Raw genomic sequence first — 23748 nt, 5'->3', positions numbered from 1 at the left:
TGAATGGAAACATGCTGATATTACCTCCAACTTTAAATATCATACAGTATTAACATTAATCTAACAGCAGCAAATATTTTACCGCTTTTCTCAGGAAGGCACAAACTCTTCTCTTCACCATGGAAACAGCCGATGAGGTGAGCAGGCAAAGAGGGACTGTACTCTTTATTTAAGTTTAAATATTCTGGATATAACATAAAGAATATTACATCTTTTCTCATTTTTATTTTAAAGATTTTTCTGCAGAGGTCTGCAGGGATATCAGTGCCATGGATGACTGAGATCACCTTTCACCATCAGCAAGAATCTGTTTTCATTTTGCTCCTACAAGTCAAGTGAACAGGAAATCGAAATCAAGTGAAAAAGCGACCCAGTTCAGATCCCACAGAGAGTGGCTCCAGACTCTCTTTGACCTGTTTCTGATCAGATATTTTGGACCTTCCATTTCTCCCAAGCACCCCCGGACTGGGCTGGAGCCACAGACTCAAACAGCGCTGCTTTCACAAAGATGCAAATCAAGCGCTGCTCCCCATCTGCTGCAGAGCTGGCCAAAGAAGGAGCACTTGATTCTACAACCAGGACAGCGCTTAACACACTCCTCACCCACACTTCTTCTTTCTAGGATCTGCCTGCCAGGTTAACAAAATGTCCAAGAGCAAAATGCAAAAACATGGTGTGTATATGTGTTTGCAGCAGGACGTTGGGTACCTGGGGACAGTAGACAGGTAGGTGACCAGCCGCCTCAGGTCCTCCTGTTTTATTCGGTCGTGGTTGCTCCTGGCTGGAAATGTCAGAATTGGTCCTCCTCTTTTGTCTCGCCCACCTGGAAAATTCAGCAACCAGCGATGTTCAGTATTTAGAAAGTATTTCAATCACATTTTTATATTTACTAAGTAAGAAGATAATGACTGCTTTGGAAATGGAACTTGCATTTGAATTAGGGGTGCACCAATCTTTAAAAAGTCTGGCCTATCAATTCCGTTTTTAGCCAATACTCTTTTTTTGTCTGAAATGTTGCTAAACATAGCAAGAGTTGACAATAGTGGGGTGACTAGTTAATTGAAAACGTGCATACATGACCTGGTGGGGGGTCAGTCAGTCAAACCTCTCACTGCACAGCAGAAGTGGACAGTGGTTGATTTTAGACCTTTGCTGAGGTAGATAAGATCAGTGAATAAGATCGGCTTCACATGTAAGCATCAGTCGATTACTGATCTCACAAAATGAAGGAATTTGGTGCCGATAAATCGACTGGCCATTTTATCGATTGGCTGATTTATCAGGGCACCCTTAATGGGAAATAATAAGGTTTCCTGGTTCCTGGATCAGGTCTGTTCTTGTTCTGAACTGAAGAAGCATTCTGAATGAGAGGAAACACGAGAATAAGTCCAGTTACCTCTGACTACATCACTACAGACCATGCATGTTCTATGATTAAAACCCAATGGTTTGGATTTCAAATGAGTGATAGTTCAAAACACCAGGTCATATACACACTAGTTTTATCTGATTACTCTGATCTTTAAGGTCTGAGATGAGCAATGGAAGACTCTATGGAGACAAATGCAAGAATGTATTTATATCAAGTTCACTGAGCTCTAAACTAGCTAGCAAAGCTCATTCAGTTTAAGAAACACTTTAACATGTACCCAAGTACACAGTTTTATGATCACAACAGCTTCAGGGTTGTAAACACGATGTCATGATTAAGTCTTGGTCAGAATGAAATGTATACATGTGTGCAAAAAGTTAGATTCCTGAGGTTGTGTACTACTACTTCCTCATGTTGTTTTTCAGACAGCTACAGATGTTGTTTGCTTTACCTCCTAAATAAATCAGGAGGTTTATCAATAATACTTACACATGTTTTCGTAATTTGTTTTTTCTTCATATGACTTAATCCATTTTTTCTTTCAATTTCACTACATGTCAGCGCTGAGAGGACAACACTGACATATAACGGTGTTCAAATCTAATAAAAGCAGCTAAAACTTTATATTCCATTCCGGTTAAAATTCCATTTGGCTACTTAGTGGAACTGGTAGCAGCTGTGATTGTTGCAGATCCAACAATCACAGTTTCAAGATCCCTTGAAATCTACAGCAACTTACTGGAGACAAAATCAGTGCCATTAAACTTCCAAAAGTATTATTCCAGAGGTCAGGACTACTCCCTTGTTCATGCTGATGCTACAGTAACCAGGGCATGGTACCCCACTAACAGCTTTACAGTGTCTACCGGATTCTCCTCACAGCTATGTCAGACACTCAGCATGTTTTCTCCAAAACCATCCAAAACGTAAACTCTCTGAGTCTTTGTGATAAACGATGTGTGCTGAGATGGCTTGCTCAGATTAACGTAAGAAACACAAACCACAGTGTTTGTCTAAGTGCTACTCAATCGTGAAAAAGAGAGAGAAAGAGAGGGGGGGGGAGGGGGGGGGGGGTAGGAGAAAATGTTGTAGTGATCTATGAAAGAATCTTGATGACGAGTACTTGTTGGCATGCAACCTCTGACATGTTCTCTCTCTCTATTTCCTGCTCTGTCCCGCAGGTTCTCCACCACTTTCTCTTTTTGATTCAGACTTTTGTACTATGCATTACTACAACACAAAGAGATCAACACTCAAAGTACTACAGCTAATACGATCCTTATAAAGGCATTATGTTTAGATTCACATATTTTCAGATACACTCTACCTTGGGCAATAACTACATCTTGCATTAACTTGTACCGTGTGCTTTCAGTGATGTTGTAGTTATTGTTACACATGCCTATGTTGTCTATTGATATGGCTAGGGTGTTGTCATGTGTTCTCTCTTTGTTTCTTTCTCTCTTTCCCTGTAAACCTTTCTACCCCACCTCTCTCTCTCTCTCTCTCTCTCTCTCTCTCTGTATATATATATATATATATATATATATATATATATATATATATATATATATATATATACTGCTCAAAAAAATAAAGGGAACACTTTAAGTGTTAAACACCTGTTTAAGTGTTCCCTTTATTTTTTTGAGCAGTGTATATATATATATACTGTATATAGCATCATACCAACTTGTGAAAGTAAATCTGTCAGGCCTCACCTTGGCACTCAGGCAACAATACTGAGTGCTACACTGTCAGAGAACAGGTTACATAAATGAATAAAAAAAGTTTTTTTTAATTTTGTCATATATAAGATCTATTGGTGACATGTGGAAAAGATAAATCAACGTCACTTAATAATATAATATGAAGCCTTAAAAGTTTTGATCTGTCAAATATTCTAAATGCCAATTTGCACATTTGTTTTAGGTGTAACAAAGCTACTCCTAAAATAAAATAGTTTAAAGCTATGAGCCAAACGGTCCATCTAAGCTTTATGACATCAGTCTGTCAAGTCATCTGTCAACTCGTTCTTTTACCAAATATTCTATATCTCCATTAACAATCACATCCATCCTTCCAAGGATGGAGGCATTTTCCATTTTCCCAACATTTTTGTCAATCACTCTGACCAGCAATAATCACATAAGCAGCTCTTTCAACATCAGGCTTTCATGATTGCTGCAGAGAATCCCATTGTTCTTTGTCTAAATGAAACTCTCCATCTGTTTCCTCCCAAGACATGTCCTTACAGAATGTGAACATCTTTGGGACATCCGGGGGCTTATTTGGTCATGACATCTTATTTACTATGTGAAAATGTTTTATAGGGAGTGAGATGGCCTGTGGCTGGGAGTGTTCAGGGTCTGCTTATATTGGCATTTAGTGAGAGCAGCAGGCAGACAGAAGGGAGAAGAACCCATAAATAAAGGTGATGTTGTGGAGAGCCCGGGATGATGTTTCTTCACTTAGGAAGCGTGAATCTAACTCAGACGCTGATAAATGTTTTCACAGATATTTTAAATCTAAGAGGAAGTTTACCTCTGATTACTCTTTGTAGAGCTGTGTAATATCATTATGTGAATGTCCATATTAGCTTATTCTATGGTCATAATTCAGAGCATATCTCACATGTGATAACTGTAATGTCGAAGTTCCTTGCAGTCCTTGTTGGTTGACTTTCGGCATTGACAGACACTCACCCGACACGAAGGCGACTTTCTCCTTCAGCACAGGCAAAACATCAGACGCCTTTATGCCTTCAGTCCTGAGGGAGCCTGGAGAGACGAGAGAGAAACTCTCAGCATTAATCCCATTATCAGATCAACATTCCTGTGAGAGAGCAATCACACTTGGATTCAACTCTATATAACTGTCACACACTGACACTACTTTCTGCCTTTGACATGAATAAATATTATAATTTGTGTATAAATGCTGTATCCAGCCTTCCTTCAGAATCAGGACAGAACAATTTGTTTCATTCTTATTCCTTTGTTCTCTTTTGATTTTTTGCTCAGTTCATCTGGTTGCCCGTCTGTCATGTTATGAAATCTCTCTCTCTTGTTCTTTTCTTTGTGTTCATGCTCTCTCAACCTCCCCTGTCTCCTCCTCTTCTCAGATGAAAACAAGCCCAAATGTCCACAACCTGCTGCGTGTGTAGGAGCATGCGTGTGCATGTGTGTGGGGGTGCGTACACGTGTGTGAGAGGGTGTCGTCGAGTGTGAGTGCATGGTGGTGCGTGTGTGATACAAGTCAAACACACATTCCAAACTGAGAACACTAAGTCAGCAGAATGTGTCTCAGGACACAGAAAGAGAGAGGAGGAGGGAGACAGTGGCTGTTATTGAATGTGTGATCTCCATGTTTCAGGACCATATTTTTATATCTGGTATATAATACATTAGTATGCATAACTGGCAGGGATCAAAAGTAAGGCTGAGTTTTACAAACCACTGAATTCAAGATATATTAGGACGTATGAATTTGACAAGTGATATGATTTCTGGTGAGCAGGGTGCATTTCATTTATGATTCGAATTGTGATTCGAATTGTGAAGCAACTCCTCCAGGAGTTCCTTCATCTAGATACATACTGATAATCTTGTTTTTATTTTTGTGCAGAACTTCCATCTACAGTTAATGACAGAAGTTATAGTTGTTACTGTTATTATTTGGGTTATAATAGGTGGAACCATTTTTCCAGAATGGACTAATGAGCCTCCATGCAATTTCAAAAGCTTTAAAAACTAAAATTGAGTCGGTGGTAGGAGTTTGCCCCGCAATAGGTAGGTTGCCAGTTCCATCCCTGTTCGTTGTGGTCTAGCCTAAAACACTTCACCCATCTTGCCTGGTGGTGGTGGACATCATTGCCCAACAGGTGGCGCTGATGCATGGCAGCCTCTCCTCTGTCTGTCTGCCCCAGAGCAGCTGTGGCTACTCCAGTAGCTTGCCACCATAGGTGTGTGAATGTGAATGCATGAATGTAGCGTTTGTGGTTCTCTGGACTTGATACCAGTACAGCCCATTCACCAAATGTTCTTTATATTAAGAGAATTCCCCAGCTATGGTCAATGAGGGTTCATAAGCCTCAGTTTGCATAAAACGTTTTTAGAACATACAGAATCACATGCTAAAACATCTGAGTGAATGAATTTGAATAATTGGAACTGTATATGTTGTTTTGACCCTGTAGTGAAAAGGGATGATTTCAATGAATATAAACTTGTGCACCAAAATTTTATTCTCAAGAATCTTAGTAGCTCTATGCTAAATTATCATTCCAGCTGAAAACATGATTAGCTGTTATATGACAGAAGTATCTGACCAATATGGACCCACATACCAGACCTCCAGGGTGCAAACTCAGCTGACAGCTGAACGACATACGTTCTGTCACAATCAAAGCAGGATAATCACTGCAAAACACGTTGGGCCCTTCAACTATTGGAGGAAAGCAAAGCAACAGGGTCCACTGTGTGTGTCCATGCAGGGGTGTCTGTGCATGTGTAAACAGCTTCTGTCATTTGGACACATACACACACATGCATTCTTACAAACAGAGAAGCATACAGGAAGCTGTTAGTCCCTTTTCTGGGCTAACACTCACACTTCAGTTTTCTTTTGAACTGTGATAATGGCTCAGTGTTGAAAGGTTGGCTTTATGAACTTTACAAACACACAGATCTCTGAAACTTAGAGCATAGATATGAAATGCATCTGATCATGAGATAAGAAAAGAGACTTCTCATTTCACCTGATTATTTCAGAAGTAACCCCCGATTGCCATTTAAAGCTGAGAGCTAGCAGAGCAGGATGACATGGATTCCCCACAGTGATATTAAAATATGATTCATGTGGAATCCAGTCACCATGTGACCAAATAAGGTTTTTTTTTTTTTGGTTTTTTTAATGGTTTGCTATTGTTCTGCGAATGAAACAGATGTCAGAGGCACAGGAAAGACATTTTAAATCAAAGACAAAAACATGCCAAGAGTTGCTTGTAGTTGCATTTAAGCTCCAGCCAGTAAAACTGATATATCGTCTCAGTCTTACTTCATCATTTCATCCATATAGCACCTCTGTGGACTGGGATCATTTTGACCCAGTGAAATGGAAAAAGGCTCCCGTATCTGTTAATAGACTAAAAAAAAGCATCTCTGCTTTAATAATACACATAATTTTACAGTATATGCACTGAGTTAAGGGTCAGCCATTTAATAACAAAAGGTCATGAGGAACCAGAACATGTTTATGATCTGTCAAAGCAACTGGAGGGATTCCAAGGACTGATTCTATTGCAATTCTATACGCTGGCTGAGATGGATTAGTTTACTTTTCCTCCTTTTCCTACAGCTTTATAAGCCATCTTTAATACAGTAAAGATGAAATTGTTACTGTTTCAAGGATTGGCTGCAACGTATTATTTTTGTGATTCGCCTTCCAGTTTTAAAATTAAATCATCATTAAAACTACATTAGGTGACCCTGCAGTAAAACCTCCAGTATTTTGTGCATTCAGTGTATTGTCTTGTGGCAATGCACTTATATCCAGGTGCGTTTCCATGAATACAAGCAGAAGGCAGTGAAAGTAAAGTGTCGTTGCTTCAACCAACTGTTAAATGAAGATGTATGTTGGACTTTAAGCAACAAAGGCCTCAACAAGTTGAAGGAGACAAAACAAACAGCTAGCTCTAACTCCTTAGCTGCTAATGCTAAGGAAGGTCAGTTTTATCAGGATGTTTGCACTGTTCAGAACACTCACGTATGTCTGTTACTAGTTACCATATAATGCATATATGTAAATGTGGGCTGTTTGAAAAATAAAAATATTTATGCTGAAATTAATCTGATAGAAATATTTACACTTACTTTTATTATGTCAATATTGTCTTTTAGAAAATTAAGCTTGACACGAGTTGGAAAATTTCTGAAGCTCCTACAACATCTTATGATTACCAATGCTTTGTAGCCCAAATGCTGTTATGCACGGGTCTCAAACTCCAGTCCTCGAGGGCCACTGTCCTGCAGTTTTTAGATGTGTAGATCAGTTCTCTAGAGTATTGCTAACGACCTAATTATTTTATTTAGGTGTGGTGCAGCAGAGGCACATCTAAAAGTTGCAGAACAGCGGCCCTTGAGGACTGGAGTTTGACACCCCTGCTGTTATGTCTCCTTTAGGAGCTCTTTTTTATCTGAGGGAACTGTGACAAAATTGTGAACATGATTTTACTTTAAAAATAAAATATACTGAGCCATTATAATGTTCAGGAAGGAGACGAGCTTTGAAAGGAAGATGTTTTGTGTAAAATTTGTGAATCAGCCTCAAAATAAAAGCAAAATATGTTAAAGACTCTCATTATTTACAGTAAAGATAGTCCTGTACAAACATGGGCTGAGCCTGAGAACACCTTCCCTACTGTTAGGTACGGGGGTGGCAGCATCATGCTGCGGGTAAGTTTGATGCATGGGGGGGACTGGTTCACTTCACAGAAAAGAAGTGGTCTCATGAAGAAAGAACATTATGTGGAAACTTCTCATTTGAAGTCATCAGCCATGATGTTAAATGGACCTTGCAGGTAGACAATGACCCGATAAGTCAAAGGTAACAAAGTGGCTTAAGTCTAACAAAGTTAATGTTTCTGCAACCATACAAAAGCCCTGATTGGAGTCTGGTAGAGAAATGGCGGGCAGAGCTACAAAGGTGTGTGTGAGCAAGGTGGGCTACAAACCGACACCATTTAACCACATTAGTTCTGTCAGGAGGAATGAGCCAAAATTCCAGACAGTTGTGAAAAACTTCTGGAAGGAAACTTTAAACATTTAATCAAATTTATGGTGTTAAAAGGTAATTCTACCAAATACTCTGAACATTTATGTAAACTTTTGATATTGAAGTTTTGATCATTCAAATTTATCAAAACTTGACTGACCTAAAACAGAAAAACTTCAGTCTCATTTAAAATTAGACAATAAAAAACTTTGTTTTGTATTAAATGTATGTGAATATCTGGTTTTAGCTTTTGTGAATATTGTTCAAGTGAATTGAGAAGAACATAAGTTAACTAACATAACTTATGTCACTGAAAAATTCTGAAGTTCTGGGTCATTTAGTTTCTACTCCAGTGTAGGTTCAGTTTTCTTGCTGGTTGTTCTGTCTAATTGAGATAGGAGCAGAAAGCAAATATGTAAATGCTTCCAACTGACATTGCAAGCACCTGCAGAAAGGAATGCACACACACGCACATGCACTCGCCCACCCCTGCACACACACACATAAACATAGATAATATTAACAGGAACTTGATGTGGGAATGCAAATAAGTATAATGTGGACTGGACTGTGTGTAAACCAGAACAAGTCTTGTCATGTACTGTATGTGGATGATGGATGAACAGGCCACTGAATGAAGTGTTCAGAGAATGCTAATGCTTTTTATCTCACTTTTTTAAAAAAACAACAAAAACAAAACATGTTAAAACCAGAATCATTAAAACTTCATGATTTCATGTTGGTTTCCACTTTATCCTCACAATGTATTAACTTATGTTAATCTCCACAGCAAACACACAGAGACAACAAAGCATTACCTTTCTAGTGTCACTCAATATGAGTGACACTTATAGAGAGAAAAACCTCTAATTTGTGCAGCTTACCCACTGTATGCTGCTATAATCAATATTTTTTTTAAAAAGAAGAAATCTGAATATTAATGATTTCAGTTAAGTTCTGTAACAACAGACCCACTCAGTATAAGTCATATCTGACATGGCAATAAAAACTGAAAAGTTCCCCTGCTCAGCAACAGGTTACTGCATCAACAGTTTATCTGCAACAGTAATGGCACATATAGAAAATACCATATTTCTTTTAGTCTTTACATGCAAAGACTAAACGTCTTTACATGCCAACACTAAGTGTTAGTAGTTATAACTCTGAAAAGTCTTAGAACCACTGATAAGTTCCACATGTTCTATGACAGTCATCCATTTGGAGGGAATCGTTGATTGACTTTGACTTGTCACTCTGCAGCTGAAAAAAGTCTTCAAATATGCATAAATTCTGTTAAGCACTGAAGTACTTTTCAGTCACAACACAATATGAGATCTTTCCAAGGATGCTAGAGAAAATTAACATTAGTTGGTTTATTTAAATCTAACTTTTCATGTTCTAACCCTTCCAAGTGATGGATCTCATCTAACAAGCAAAGATGAAGAAACTCAGACCACCTGCAAAACATGGCGTGGTGACAAACGATAATGCATGACTCCATCCTCACAGACAGGGCTTTACTGGATTTCATGTTGTTACATGTGAAAATATTGCAGACAGGACACTGTCACTGAATTCTGTGATGTACTCATGAAAGGAGCACCAAGCAGTCTGAGGAGTAAGGAGCAGACCACCAGAGAACAACTCAGCCACATGATTTGTTGCTTCGTTGGCCAGTCGGTCCTCCTGTTGCCTCTCACTCACAACCACCTTTGATCGAGGCTTCTGTTTTCCTCATCGCAGATGCTCAACCCACACACACACAGACACACACACACACCCCTACACATACCCACACACACACAGCTGTTTGCATGGCAGCAAAACATCTCTGTTTTGCTGCCATGCAGCACATGACCAAAACAGTAAAGTTTCCAAAGTGAACACACACACAGAGCAAGTTGACACCACAGCCTGAGGGAGAGGGTTACAACCCACTGTGGACCCACAACCAAGCAAAATCCATGTGTTCCTTAATAACATGTGGTAGTATTTACATCAGCTGTGATTCAAAGCGTGTAGATAAAGTCTTTTACTGTGTGTTTTTTCTGCTGTAACAGTTATACAATGTGAATACTGGGAAGTGGCTGCTGCTGTCATTCATTAATAATCCACATACTAATCTGCTTTACAAATCATTTGAAAACAATATTGTGAAGCAATGTGTCACAGTGGACTCGACATAATGTTAATATTATCCTCTGTACATTTATGCTTGTTTGGATTTAATCAGTTGATATTAAAATCACCACCAACAAACATGATCCTATGCTTCAAATTAGTACTGTGTTCCTCTATCCAGTGTTTAAATATGCTTTATGTCAGAACCTGGTATTCTGACATAAAGCTCCCCTCTTTCAGACTCTCCTTACTGGTTTCTTTCTTTACTTCCCAGTTGGTTCCCTTTCTCCTTGCGTTCCAGTATTTATATTTTATTGGATTAAAAAAAATTAAATATGGACCGCTTTGTCTAGCTTAAGTATCCTGGTGTCTTGTTGACCATTCATGGTAGGATGGAATGGGAAGTGGGTGGAGAATGTTGAGTTTTGACTGAAGTCATGGAGCCGCTCGTCAGGTTTGTTGGGGTAAAAACTAACTCTCCACAAGGTTGTGTTCATGTTTTAATCCTTAAAGAACAATGCAGAACATGATGGATGGATGGATGGATGGATGGATGGATGGATGGATTGAAACTACAAGCTCCTACAGGTGCTGCTCTGACAGATGTGTGTGTACACTAGAGTTTTCCAGCTTATGTCATCATCTTTTTTACAGTGACTCAGCATGTTCAACTATTAAATAATGTTTCAGCCAAAGAGACATGTGTAACTGAGCCAGACTTTGTGCATTAAACAGTGAGCAAATCTGCTGGACAAGTTCCCAAAGACATCATGGATGCTTCAAAATGGATGTGCTCCAGGAACTATAGTGTGCTTGGTCCATCAAAGAGGAAGTGACATCACTGACAGCAGTGTATGAATGAGATATTTTTTCTCCATCTGTTCTCATGGCTAACTACAACAGCAAGGTCACAGTGTGCATGGGGTCTCATCTTCAACATTTCCAGACATGTAGATGTTACAGGTCTGTTGGAGCTATTGGCTCTACTTTCCCCATTATGTACACAGGTAGAAGCTGCTCTGTCTCTCTCTGTCACACAAACGCACATCCTAAAACACACACACTCACACACATTTGATGATGACACAGCAGTACAGAAAGGACTGAACTGTATAGGAAATGAGAAATCTTAAAGTTCTCTTTCCCACAGTGAGACGTCACTCAGCAGGGAAGGTGACTCTGAGGATGTTAAGACCGTCTGCAGGAATCTCTTCCAGCACAGATAAATTAGCACAAATGTGACAAGTCCTCTGCTTAGTTTATTAGTGCCTCATTTCTCAGATGAGAGCGGCAGAAGCCAGAATTTCAAAATGTACACAGAGGCCTGTTCCAGGGTCAGATCCAATTCTGTCTGATGGAAATTAGAAGTACAGTGTGTGGGTGGTGTGTGTGTGTGTGTGTGTGTGGGTGTGAAAGATTGCAGCATGTGTCACCATCCTTCCACATACCCACACTCATATCATGTGTCACTAGAAGGTAACAGGTGAGGCTGTCTACATTCTAGTAACAGCTGCTTCCTCTAAGGCTGCCAAGCCTCACATGTTGCCACGATGACCAAGTTACCACATTCAATGTTGCTGTTTAGATGTGAAATGCATTCAACGTGATTTAAGGTTTAGGCTGATGATGATCAATGCATATCCTTACATCCAGGCCTGTTAGCTTAGCATGGCTGTTATCTAATAGCATGTTTAGGCCCTGGTTAAGATTTCACTTTGACTTCAGGCAGCGATATTTAAGCACACACATCCCTGATGCTGACAGTTAAAAGAAACATCTACTAACTGCAAGACATAGTCCAGAAAAGGTCAGATTTTCTTATTCTGATAACAACACAGGTCTTACACATATACAGTACCTTATATTAACACAAATTAAGTACATTCTTGTACATAAAAATGATTGTCTTCATCAGAGTTTGATGCATTTTTAATGTAAATTAGCAGATAAGATCACATTTGTTTGCATCATCTGGTCAGGAGCAGGGAAACAATAAATCAATTAATCGCATGATAAATGAAAATTATCAACCTCATTTTAATTCATCGGCTTTATCGTTTCTTCCTGCCTTTTTCTCTTTCTATTGATGACGCAGGATGAAAAAAGGCTCAACTCCGGTGCTCTCCACTGACCCCTTCCTTCCTCATTTTCTTAGCGTAAGGGAGAAGTGAACTATTGCATCAGATATGGCCATCTTCTCCATGCAAATTTAATGATTATTGAAGGGCAATGTAGTATACAGCCTTCATAATCTGTACTCTTTTGGTTGAATGTAGTTTTTATTTCCACTTTGGTTTTATGCTGTTTGGTTTTTATTCAAGTGCATTTTTTGTTAATAGAGAGTCCATTTTATTTTCGTTTTTGGTTGTTTTGTTTATTTTGTTTACCAGTTCCACTGTTAAATGTTCTTTTGAAAATAATGTGTATTTACTTTTGGCAGGATGTGCTTGAATCATTATGTCATTACCATTACATCAGTTTAAAATGGTCTTCAAACAATATTATCACTTATCACAATCATTTTTGAGACAATTAATCGCTCAGCAAAATTTGTTATTGTGACAGGCCTAGGCGTGGACAATATGGGCTAAAATGTTATATCAAGGGGTGTGCTGTGGTAGCGCAGGGGTTAAGCACAACCCACATATAGAGGCCTTAGTCCTCGACACGACTGTCGCAGGTTCGATTCCCGGCCTGGAGACCTATGCTGCATGTCTTCCCCCTTCTCTCATTACCCTCTTTTCTGTCATTTCAGTGTCAATTAAAGGTCACTAGAGCCAATAAAATCTTTAAAAAAGAAAAAGTTATATCACAATATTTTGTGGCACTATTCTGATAATGGTAAAGGTGATGCATGACACAGAATTAGCACCACAAAGAAATACTGCTCTTGAAAAAGGACACCAGTCACATAAAAAAGTCTGATTTGTACAACTATAATGCACACAGTGGCTGCATTTAATCACATTCTCAAATTTATTGATATTCATTGATATTCATTGAACAAACTGTGGGGAGAATAGTAAAAATTACAACACAGACAGTTTTGGGGAAACTTTATTAATTGGAATTTATTGTGATAACAATAAATCAAAATGCTAATCATAAAGAAATTATGATAAATGGCAGACGATAGAATAAATGACCACTCCAAGTCAGGAGGTTAGAAATCAGTCTGCTCTCTGCTTCCATTCTGGTCCACAGTCTGGCCATTTCTCGAATTGATTACTCCCTCCTGGTTGGTCTGCCTCATAAATCTATCTGTAAACTTCAACTGGTTCAAAACTCTGCTGCTAGCATTTTTACCAAAACAGCTTCATTTCACCACATCACTCCAATTTTACAACAACTTCCCTGGTGTACTGTCACATTCAGAATTCAATTTAAAGTCCTGTTGTTTACATTCAAAGCAATCCACAATCTTGCCCCTCCTTATCTGTCTGATCTTATGCACATCACCACCCGTTCACGACCCCTTCGTTCTTCCTCTTCTATCCACCTCAGTGTGCCTCTTGTCCGTCTCAGCACCGCGGAGAAAAGAGCCTTCTCTTACTCTGCTCCCCAACTCTGGAATGCTTTTCCCCCGGACATCCATAACATCGAGTCTTCTGACCATCAAAGCACAGCTCAAAACTCATCTGTTCAACTTAGCTTTCTCACTTTAACTGTGTAGTTATTCTGTGGTTTTGTGTCTTGTTTAGTTTGTGTTTTTATGATGTAAAGTGTCCTTGGGTGTTTTGAAAGGCGTTGACAAATAAAATGCATTATTAATAATATTATTATTAAAGGTCAAAAGCCACCAGTGTCATCACTGCAGCTGCACCTCAGCAGCACATCTGAATAAACATTAAAAATATGTTTGTTCATGTCAACATATAACTTGCATATATTGTTCAAAAGCAGCAGGATGATTATATCTTCTCTCTCTGTCTCTGTTTATCTGATTCACATAAAGTGTCACATATGTGTGTGTGCACACACGCACACACACACCCGCACGCACACACACACCCCCGCACACACAGAGGCATGCTAATGGCCTCGGCTCCAGTTTCCCCTGCAGAGGAAAACCACATCCATCACTCCTCTAACACAAACCACACACACATATGCAGTGCTTTCCAGGCATTGTACAGGCAAAGACAAACACACACACACACACACACACATACACACGCCTACAGCACATGATGATGTATACTCTGCAGGGAGGTGCCTTCTCATTAAGGGACAGTCACTGCAACAAAACAATGCAAATACAATGCAGTGCAAAGAGGAGAGAGACAGCGGTGTGTGTGAGTGACCCTGAACTCAGCTCACTTCCCAAAGCTGGAGTCTGTAGAGCTCACTGTCTTCCACTGATGCTTCCATGCCAAGAACAATAATCTTTTCCTTCTATTAAACAATTAGGAATGTAGCACACACTCACACACACTTTCACAACACTTGACAAAGGTCACAGCACCAACACTTTATGACACGGGGGAACTAAGGAGGACTTTGGACATTCTGTTAGCAGTTCACACAGTAAGCTGAGGTATGCCATAAATATTTTAACATAAACAGCACTTCACAATGACAAACTATTTTGTGTGTATAATATAAAACTCCTTTATGTAAGTATAAATTTTGAAGTATGTGTCATCTCTGCTCCAGCTTACCCTGAGCTCTTTGTGCTCTCAGGTTGGGACTGGATTCCTTTAATAGACCTGACCATCTCGAGAGGTCCTCTGCCTCCTGAAACTATGTTCACCTGCTTGATGGATCAAGGGCTAACCTACTCTACCTCCTACAAACCACCTCTGGAACTCAACCCTCTCAATATCAACTTCTCAACCACCCGGATCAGCAGAGCTCCCTCTACTCTCTCCCAAGCCAGGATGTCATCGTCCTTCAGTGCATTGTGTTTATCTAGCATCATAACTTCCTGTCCAGTTGATGGAGAGAGAACACTGAAGGTTTACAGAAACCATGTAATTCAGAAAAATGTAGTTTTTTGTTGTTTTGTTTTTATTAAAAGTAGGATTTATTAAAGTATAAAAGTGTTCTTTTACTAGACATGAGGGAACTTGAATGTAGTTGCATTTGGATATGTGTGGTTGAACAACTGGAAGCAAAGATTCCACTAATGCTGCACATACACATTCTGTTTATTGGAACTGAAAAAATGTTTGACGATATTATTTGGGAATTAAAATGTGATCAATGATAAGTTATTAAAGGAAATTGTTACTTTATCTTGTTCCACAACTAGATTATGGTAATTTAAAAAAAGAAATTTTCCCCTTGAAGAATAAAACACTATGTGAAACCTGGAAGAAAACAGAAACTCTTAACTTTTAACAAATCTCTTCAGCTGACTGCTACATGGATTTCTAATGGATTGTCACCTTCTGACTCATTCAGGGAGAACCAATCAAATTAAAGCTTGTGTTTGGAGGCAATGACATCATCTGTGCTGTGTTCCAGATTCATGAAGAGATCCCATCTGGAGAGAGCTGACTCAGCACATCTCACACACACACTAACACACACAGAGACAGCAGAAACCAGTGTGAGTAAAAGCAATTTTGAAGAAACAGTCGGCAGGTTTAAAGGGTCATTACATTTACTTCATGGAATAACTGATTTCTTTAGCCAGTTATACTGTAGGAGGGTTTAGATGAGCTCAACTTCAATTCTGCAGTTATCTATATGCACAGACATCTCTCCGAAACAGTAACATCTCTCAGAAACAGTCACATTCACTCTGAATGATCCACAGCATTCACAATGAGCAGTTACCATAGGCCTGCTGCACAGCTGTAGGATTTTAAACCACAAAAAAGTCATTTCCAATTCTCTATTTCTACAAACATAAAACAATCTGTTCATCCCAGCTGAGTGGACGATGGAGACTTTATTTAGTAAGTCATGCTAAAAGAAAAAGTGACACTCTCCTTGAGTTCTAGGTTTATCAGGATATAATGCAAATAATGTATGTGTTTCAAAATTAGTTCAATCTAAACCCAAGACTTTATGAAGCCAAAGAGAAAAGTGTAAAATGTGTACTGCAAGCAGATGTGCCAAACCTTTGGAATCAGGTTTTGACCCAGCAATTATAAGCTGTTAGGTCTTTGTTTCAGGGTGTAGTTTTCAGAGATCTTATGGAAATGGAAACATCTTGAACAAAAAAACCCAAAACAATTTCAACTTAAATGCCAAACTTTTATTTAATTACTTTTGTAACTCTAGAGCTATCACAGGAATGTAAAATGAGTTTTGTGTGCCAGCAACAGTGACGCAAGTCCAGGATCTATTCATTTATATGACTAAATCCACTTCATAGAGAGATTCATATTCAGTCACATTCTTAGCTTCTAATGCCAACAGGTAACAAGGCTCCACCGACTGACTTTGCAGCAATCTCCATACCCGGCTCAGTGTGAGCGGCCATCTGTCACAACAAAATGTGGCTTTAAGACAGAACAGTCACACAAAAACAACAGCGTCTTTTTCACCCATGCTAACAGGAAGACATGTCTCCAACAAGAATTATTTTGACACTGGAGGTTTCTTTTTTACACTTTTACACACAAATGGCTCCATAAAACTAAAGCATACTACTTTACCATTATTTGTAAAGGACTGGAGGATAGTTCAGGTGCTGATTAAAAAATCCATGATGCAGTTATCATTTATGCCAATAGTTGGAAAACATAGGCTCATTGTTTTAAATAGGGCTCTCTTGAGAGGCTATAACAAACATTATTTGGAATGGCAATAATTAAGTTATTATCTTCATATTAATAAAACACAGGAAGATTTCTTGTCCAAAAGAAGCCAGGAGAAGAGGAGATTTCTGTCCTGCTGAAACAACACAGAACTAAAAATATCACAGTAGTTCCTGTGATTTTATGTACATTAAACCACAAGAATTGTAATACTACATAAGACAAATAAAAAGGGATTTCTTTAGAAAATTGTCATTTATACTGTATTATTTTTTTTCTACCATAAACCATGCACAAGGAGACTGAGCCATAAAAGATCACTACTGTTCACAGAGTGCTTTATTCTAGCAAATTGACTGAAAGTCGGAGTGGAAGGAGAAAGCATGACAGAAAAAATCTTTAAGTAACGAGAAACTGCAACCTTAAGAGGGACAGTGAAGGAAAAGCCTTTCAGGAGTTTTGAGGGAGGTTCACAATGATGGAGCTGTTGCTCAGTGGTCCACAGTTCTTGTGTCAGATGAAAGTGGAGTTTTCATTTTATTTAGAAATTAATGACCCAGAGATTAATGAATAAGATAAAAAAATATTTTAAAAAATCAGCCTGTGATGACTTGGCTGCCATGTAATCTGCTGGTTCTGGTCCACTGAGAACCAGCAGCAAACTTAGCCCTAGACCAGAAAACTTTAAAGCTCTTCTGCTTCAGTGACCATGGTGCTCCTGCTCCTAACTGGTCAGCAGACTGGACTGACCAGAGGAGGATAAGACACCCGACCCATCAAGACAGACGACCCAGGATGCCGTCTGGGCTTCCTGACTGCCTCCATGCCAATTCTACTGTGTCCCAGAATCATCACAATTAAGATTAAAAAAAGTTATTAAAATGTATGACATTGTGTGGAATGATTCTCTATGATGAATTTATCTTTTGATGATATTGTTCTTTGTTGAGATGCAGCTGTAATATCAGCACAAAAGACCATCAAGTCTTGTAGTTATTCTGGCATCAAAATATGATGGAAGTACAGTGAAGTGATTTTATGTTAATCCTGTTTCTGCTGCCTCTTGGTCAGGATTGCATTGCGGCTGATAACTGGTCTTCAGTCCAGCCACCTGGGATGAGATTTATTAATTAAAGTTTAAAATATGAAACATGCTGTTCTGTTTACATAACACTTCAGCAAGTGTTATGCACCATAGACCACCATGGTCTTCAGTAAAAAAAAAAAAAATCAATGGGATGTTAAAAAAAAAACACATAATGCTAACATGACATATAATATAGGTTTAGTTTTTGTTCCATTTATTAGAAGTTATATCTATTACAAACAAGATGTCCAGCATAACCTAACTGGAGAAAAATCCCTGACAGAACGCCTCACCATGCATGGCAACTAACTACAAGTAAAGACTTTTCATCTCTCAATTAAAGATAATAACCTGCAGGACTCTTGGAATTGTTGGCAATTTCAGAAAACCACTCAGTAATCCTGGAATATTAATCTCTTTAGGCACTCTATCTCACAGGAACCTGATTAAGAAGAGGTCAGAGGTCAGAAGGAAGCAAGAGGAACCTTCCTTAAAGGAGAATAGCAGCTTGGGATGAGAGGGAAGCAAATGCTCAAACATGGAACACGTGTTTCAGCGATCAGATGAAACCGTCAGTCTCTCTGGATCAGCTTTCAGCCTCCAGACACCAGCTGTCTGTGGAAAGGAAAAACTCAGACTGAGTGGCCAGACCTGGAATGTGTGTATGTCTGTGTGTGAAGAGCATGGTGACAGCTGAGTACTCTGAGGCGCCGCGTTCACCAGAAAGAAAAAAAACAGAACGTTTTCTAATCAGTAAGGTTTCATACATTATAGGATTGATTTCTGCTTGTTTCATGACATGAAGCGGACAGAGCAGAGTGGGGCAGCCTGCGACGGCAGGGCAGGACAACTTAAACAGCCTCCTCTCTGAACACAGTGACCTCAGATGGACAGGTTGGAAAAAATAGAACAACAAAAAGTAAGTTGGTCAAATTCTAAAAAAAAGTTTAAAAAAGAATTCCAAAGTTGATAGCCAAACATTTTGTTTACATTTCAGAGTCAGCAGAGTCCCGGCTCTGGAGTCTGATTGAGAAAATCATCTGGAACAACAAACATAATAGAAAGATAAGCTTTCTTTTACAGGGGTTATATCGTGCAAAGTTCACTTTTTTAAACCCCCTTGAATACATTTTTGTGTACTTTGAGTGTCCATGAGCGCAAACATTTTAATTTGTTTTCTCGCAACCTGCATAGATATCTCAATATTTTATTTGGGTCATATTTTTCAGTCTGTTCATTTTTGTTAATTTCCTATTACATTTTCTTGTCTATTTCATCTGTGAAACTGCTAAACAAGGTCATGGCTTCCAGCTAATCAGTTTTGTGAATCTACCTTGCATAAAATACAGTGAAATCTGAATATTTTCCTAGGAAAGCCCTGGTGCTTCGAGCGTTAAGATTAAGTTATGACGTTTCCCAGATACTCATTATTTCTATCTACTCGTTGGTTTTCAGCCATCCAGGACATGGAAAAAACAAAAAAGATCTTAAAATAAAGCAACATAAGTTATAATTTAAATAACACATAACTTGTATTGAGAGCCACTACAATAAATCAATATTCATGATGAATTTTATTAAGTGGAGTTACTAATCAAAACAGTTTTTTCCAGAGCTGTAAATTTTTGTGAAGGTGTAGCAGAGATCAGATCACTGACACTGAACCAAACTTGCATCTAAACAACATTTAAATCTTAGTTCTATGGGTCTTCTATGGGTCTCAACAGACGTTAGCTGGAGATAGGCACCAGCAGCCCTCCCGACCCCACTAGGGACAATGGTGTACAGAAAATGGATGGGGCTGCACAGTGGCGCAATTGGTAGCACTGTTGCCTTGCAGCAAGAAGGTTCTGGGTTCAGTCTTTCTGCACAGAGTTTGCATGTTCTCCCTGTGCATGCGTGGGTTCTCTCCGGGTACTCTGGCTTCCTCCCACAGTCCAAAAACATGACTTTCAGGTTAATTGGTCTCTCTAAATTCTCCCTTGGTGTGAGTGTGTGTGAATGGTTGTTTGTCCTGTCTGTCTCTGTGTTTCTCTGCGACAGACTGGCGACTTGTCCAGGGTGACCCCGCCTCTCGCCCGGAACGTTAGCTGGAGATAAGCACCAGCACCTCCCGACCCCATTAGGGACAAGGGTGTAAGAAAATGAATGGATGGATGGGTCTCAACAGTTTGTTTACTAAGAAAAACACACGTTTGATGGACGTTACCACATACTAGTCATGTTTGGTCCTGCAGCTTGATCACATTGAAAACTTTTTAAACCACACTTAACATTACATGTCATTGTAACTTTGCCGATCCCCCAAAAAATTGTTCTTAAGAAATGTCCCTGTTTATTGTCTCCCCCAATAATGAAATGGTCCATTGTGTACTGGAATCTACAAAGTAAACACATGAAAGCTAACTTGACTTGAGTTGTTGTTTATCATACAGTCATGTCTGACTGGTGTAATTTTAGATATTGCTACACTGTGTCATTATCTAAAATTGTCAGTAATAAAAAAAAACAACTAATAAGAGCAGAAGGCTCAATGCTACTATCAAACCCAATGGCCAGGACCTCATTATCAACACACAAAATTCATGTCTGAAATAAGCTTTGCTGTCATTTTAGCATCATTAGCAGCTTACCAGTTTGTTATATACCTGGTTTCAGTAGAGAGAACTGAAACCAGGTATCATCAACTTACCAGGTGAAAAAATGGTGACCTCCATTTGTGAAAACTATAACAAAAGATATACGTATTTTTAAGTAATTATGAGTTTTGGCATATCACAAACAGCATATTTTTTAGCTAACAGAAAAATTACAACATATTTAGGCCAAAATGTTCAACTAATCTTGGATCCCTTTAAGCAATTACATATAAAGTATATATATATATATATATATATATATATATATATATATGAAAAGTTCAATAGATAGATGAAATTTAACTAAATATAAAAAAGAATTGTCTTTGAAGTTTTCCTCCTTTCATGCTCGACCTTTTCAGAATACCATCAGTGCCATCATGTTCCGTATCGACTTTAGTTCAGACTCCTCATCCCTAGGGGACGTAGCTGTTGCTGAATCTCCTCTCCTTTTTCTGCAGTATTTACTTGCACTGATTCCTTCAAATACTTCTGATTTCTGCCCTTGAAGTGATATGTCACAGGAGCAACATTACAAAACCAAAGTATATTTGCCAAACCAGTAATAATGAAAAAAAATAAAATGAGTTATATTGCCTTTGTGATCATTTAAGGGCAAGATAAAATACATTTTAGAAACATTGAGTGCAGCATCAGGTATAGCCAACAAGCAGAGTGTTATACACAAGCCTTTCTGGTGACAAACTAATGTCTTTTACTCCTTATTGCATTCAGGAAGAGCATCAAAAGCCACAGAACAGTGAGGCTTTCCTCTCTGATAGCAGATGTAAAGCCCAGAAGATCAGATGATACTCGTATCCTGAGGGGAGGAATATTAGAGATTAATGGTTCCTCTTCATTCCCTCTGTTCTATAAATACTCCACAGTAAGCCAGGTTCTGTTCTCTCAATTACAGTCTGACACAAATGTTCCTCCTGTATATGTGCGTGTGTGTGTGGGCGTGTGCCGGCATGGGTGTGTGTGTGTGTGTTTGGGGAGTGCAGCCTCCTTAGAGGATGAATGAGGTTTAATTAGTGCTCTTTCCGAAGTAATTCACATTAAGCAGGTGCCAGAAGAAGGTGGAGACCAAACCACAGAATAAAGAAAAGATGCAAATGTAGGAAATGAACACAATCCAACAACAGGAAAGGAGGAAAGACAGAGTAAAAAGAAGGGTGCAAAGAATGAGTTCCAGCTGCAGGATACATCCAGTCTGCAAGGAAACTATGAACTCAACTATGAAAATGAATGAAATTCAGGTTCAGACTGCAGACACTACAGTAGGCTTAGTCTCTTCCAAAGAACCACTTGTGGTTGGACTGGAGTGTTTCTACTGCCTCTGACACACACTCTTCCACACGCACATACACCCCTGTGTGTATGTCAAAAGACATACACACACAAACACACGCACAAAGTGACTCAAGCCAAACCACACACTAAATCTTCATATGTCTGAGAGATTCGAAGCTTTAAGCTCAACTTGAGCTAAATGGAGGGCAACAAGCAGTCAGAAACTAGAAAAACAGCCTGTTGGACAAATAAACACTCAACAAGCTGGAGAGATGAGTTTGAGAACAGATCAGTCATTAAAACAGACTGAGTCAGTCGAACCTCAAGTTATTTTGACTTGACTAATATAAGAACTGCAAATGAGGAGAAAAATCAGCTTCAGGAAGGTAGGCTGCTTATTTAAACTCCTACACATCTCCCTTTTTGTCTCACAAGCAATGATCAATAACTTCTGAAAGTCGTATTTATACTTCTGCCTCACATCTGAATGCTGTTTTCATGGTGTCTAAAAATATGATGCCAAAAGGAAAAGAACACTCCAACCAACTTAGTGCACATTTAACATACACAATTTCATAACCACAAATGCCAGATTGCCACAGATCTTTTGGACATGTTCATAAAAAAATCCCACCATATGAATGTGCACACATTTACCAATGTTAATGGATTGACAGCTCACATGAAAAATCTCATGCAGTACTTTAAACATGTCTCACTCACATCAGCATGCTGGATGCTTGAACCTAAAATGAAAGTGACAGTTCTTCTTTGGCTAATGAGGCTGAAAATTTCTGAGCAGTTGGGCAGTCAAAGAGTACAAGTTTTTATATAGATACCCCCATTTGTACGTGAGAACTTTGATGGGAACAACAAAAGTAGGGATCCATCCTGCCTTGTATCAACCCTTAAGGCTGGGAGTGGTGGTTTTATACAAATGGGGCATCGTTTATGCCCCGTAGTATAAATTTAACCACCACTTAAATCCCACATTGGGGTGGACATTGTTGTTGACCATGCCCACCCCATTATGGTAACACTGGGCCAGTCTTCTGATGGTTATTTCCAGCAAGAATTTATGACTAAAGCTCAAATGATCTTCAACTGGTTTCTTGAACATGACAATGAGTTTCCTGCACTCCAGTGGCCTCCACAGTCCTACAGATGACCCCTTGGATGTGGATGGACGGGAGACGTACATCATGGATGTATAGCCAACAAATCTGCAGCAACATGTGATGCTACCATGTCATTATAGACTGAAATGTATCAGTAATGTTCCCAGCACCTTGTTGAATCTAATGGTGCATTCACACCGGCCCTGTTTATTCTGTATTAATTGATAATTACCTAAATAATCCGGTTTATTTGGGGAGGTGTGAATGTGCAATCAAACTCTGATGCAGACCAAAAAAGCAAACTCTGCTCTGCCTAAAAACCATGGTCTTGGTTTAGTTGACGTAAACTGTGGTGCAATTCGAATGCATATGTGAACGCCAAGTGGACCGTAAACCGCTCCACAAACAAGAAACGTACTATAGTGTAGTGCATTATGGGTAAATACAACCAAAAAGTGCATATTTAGCACTACACTGAAAAAAGAGAATGGAGCTCCTACTTAAAAAAAAATTAAATTTGTTAAATGTAATCAAGTCAACTTTGTCAAACTTAAATTATCTATGTTTGTTTCATATGACAATATTTAATATGACAGTGTTGAAGAGGATTTGTTTGGTACATTTGCCAAAG

The 23748-nt window shown here is 38.9% G+C and overlaps 1 protein-coding gene across 1 annotated transcript in view; it reads right to left on the bottom strand.

Moving 5' to 3' along the window:
- The window catches only part of LOC114148444 (kalirin-like), a 42987-nt gene that overhangs the window by 4151 nt on the left and 15088 nt on the right, over positions 1-23748 (bottom strand). The window contains exons 2-3 of the mRNA XM_028023760.1: positions 4078-4152; positions 709-823 (exon numbers count right to left, since the gene is read on the bottom strand). Coding sequence (XP_027879561.1) covers positions 709-823; positions 4078-4152 — 190 coding nt within the window. The remainder of the gene's footprint in view (positions 1-708; positions 824-4077; positions 4153-23748) is intronic.

Source organism: Xiphophorus couchianus, chromosome 7 (genome assembly GCF_001444195.1).
Source record: "Xiphophorus couchianus chromosome 7, X_couchianus-1.0, whole genome shotgun sequence".
Classification (NCBI taxonomy): Eukaryota; Metazoa; Chordata; class Actinopteri; order Cyprinodontiformes; family Poeciliidae; genus Xiphophorus; species Xiphophorus couchianus.
This window is presented reverse-complemented; position numbering and strand designations above follow the sequence as displayed.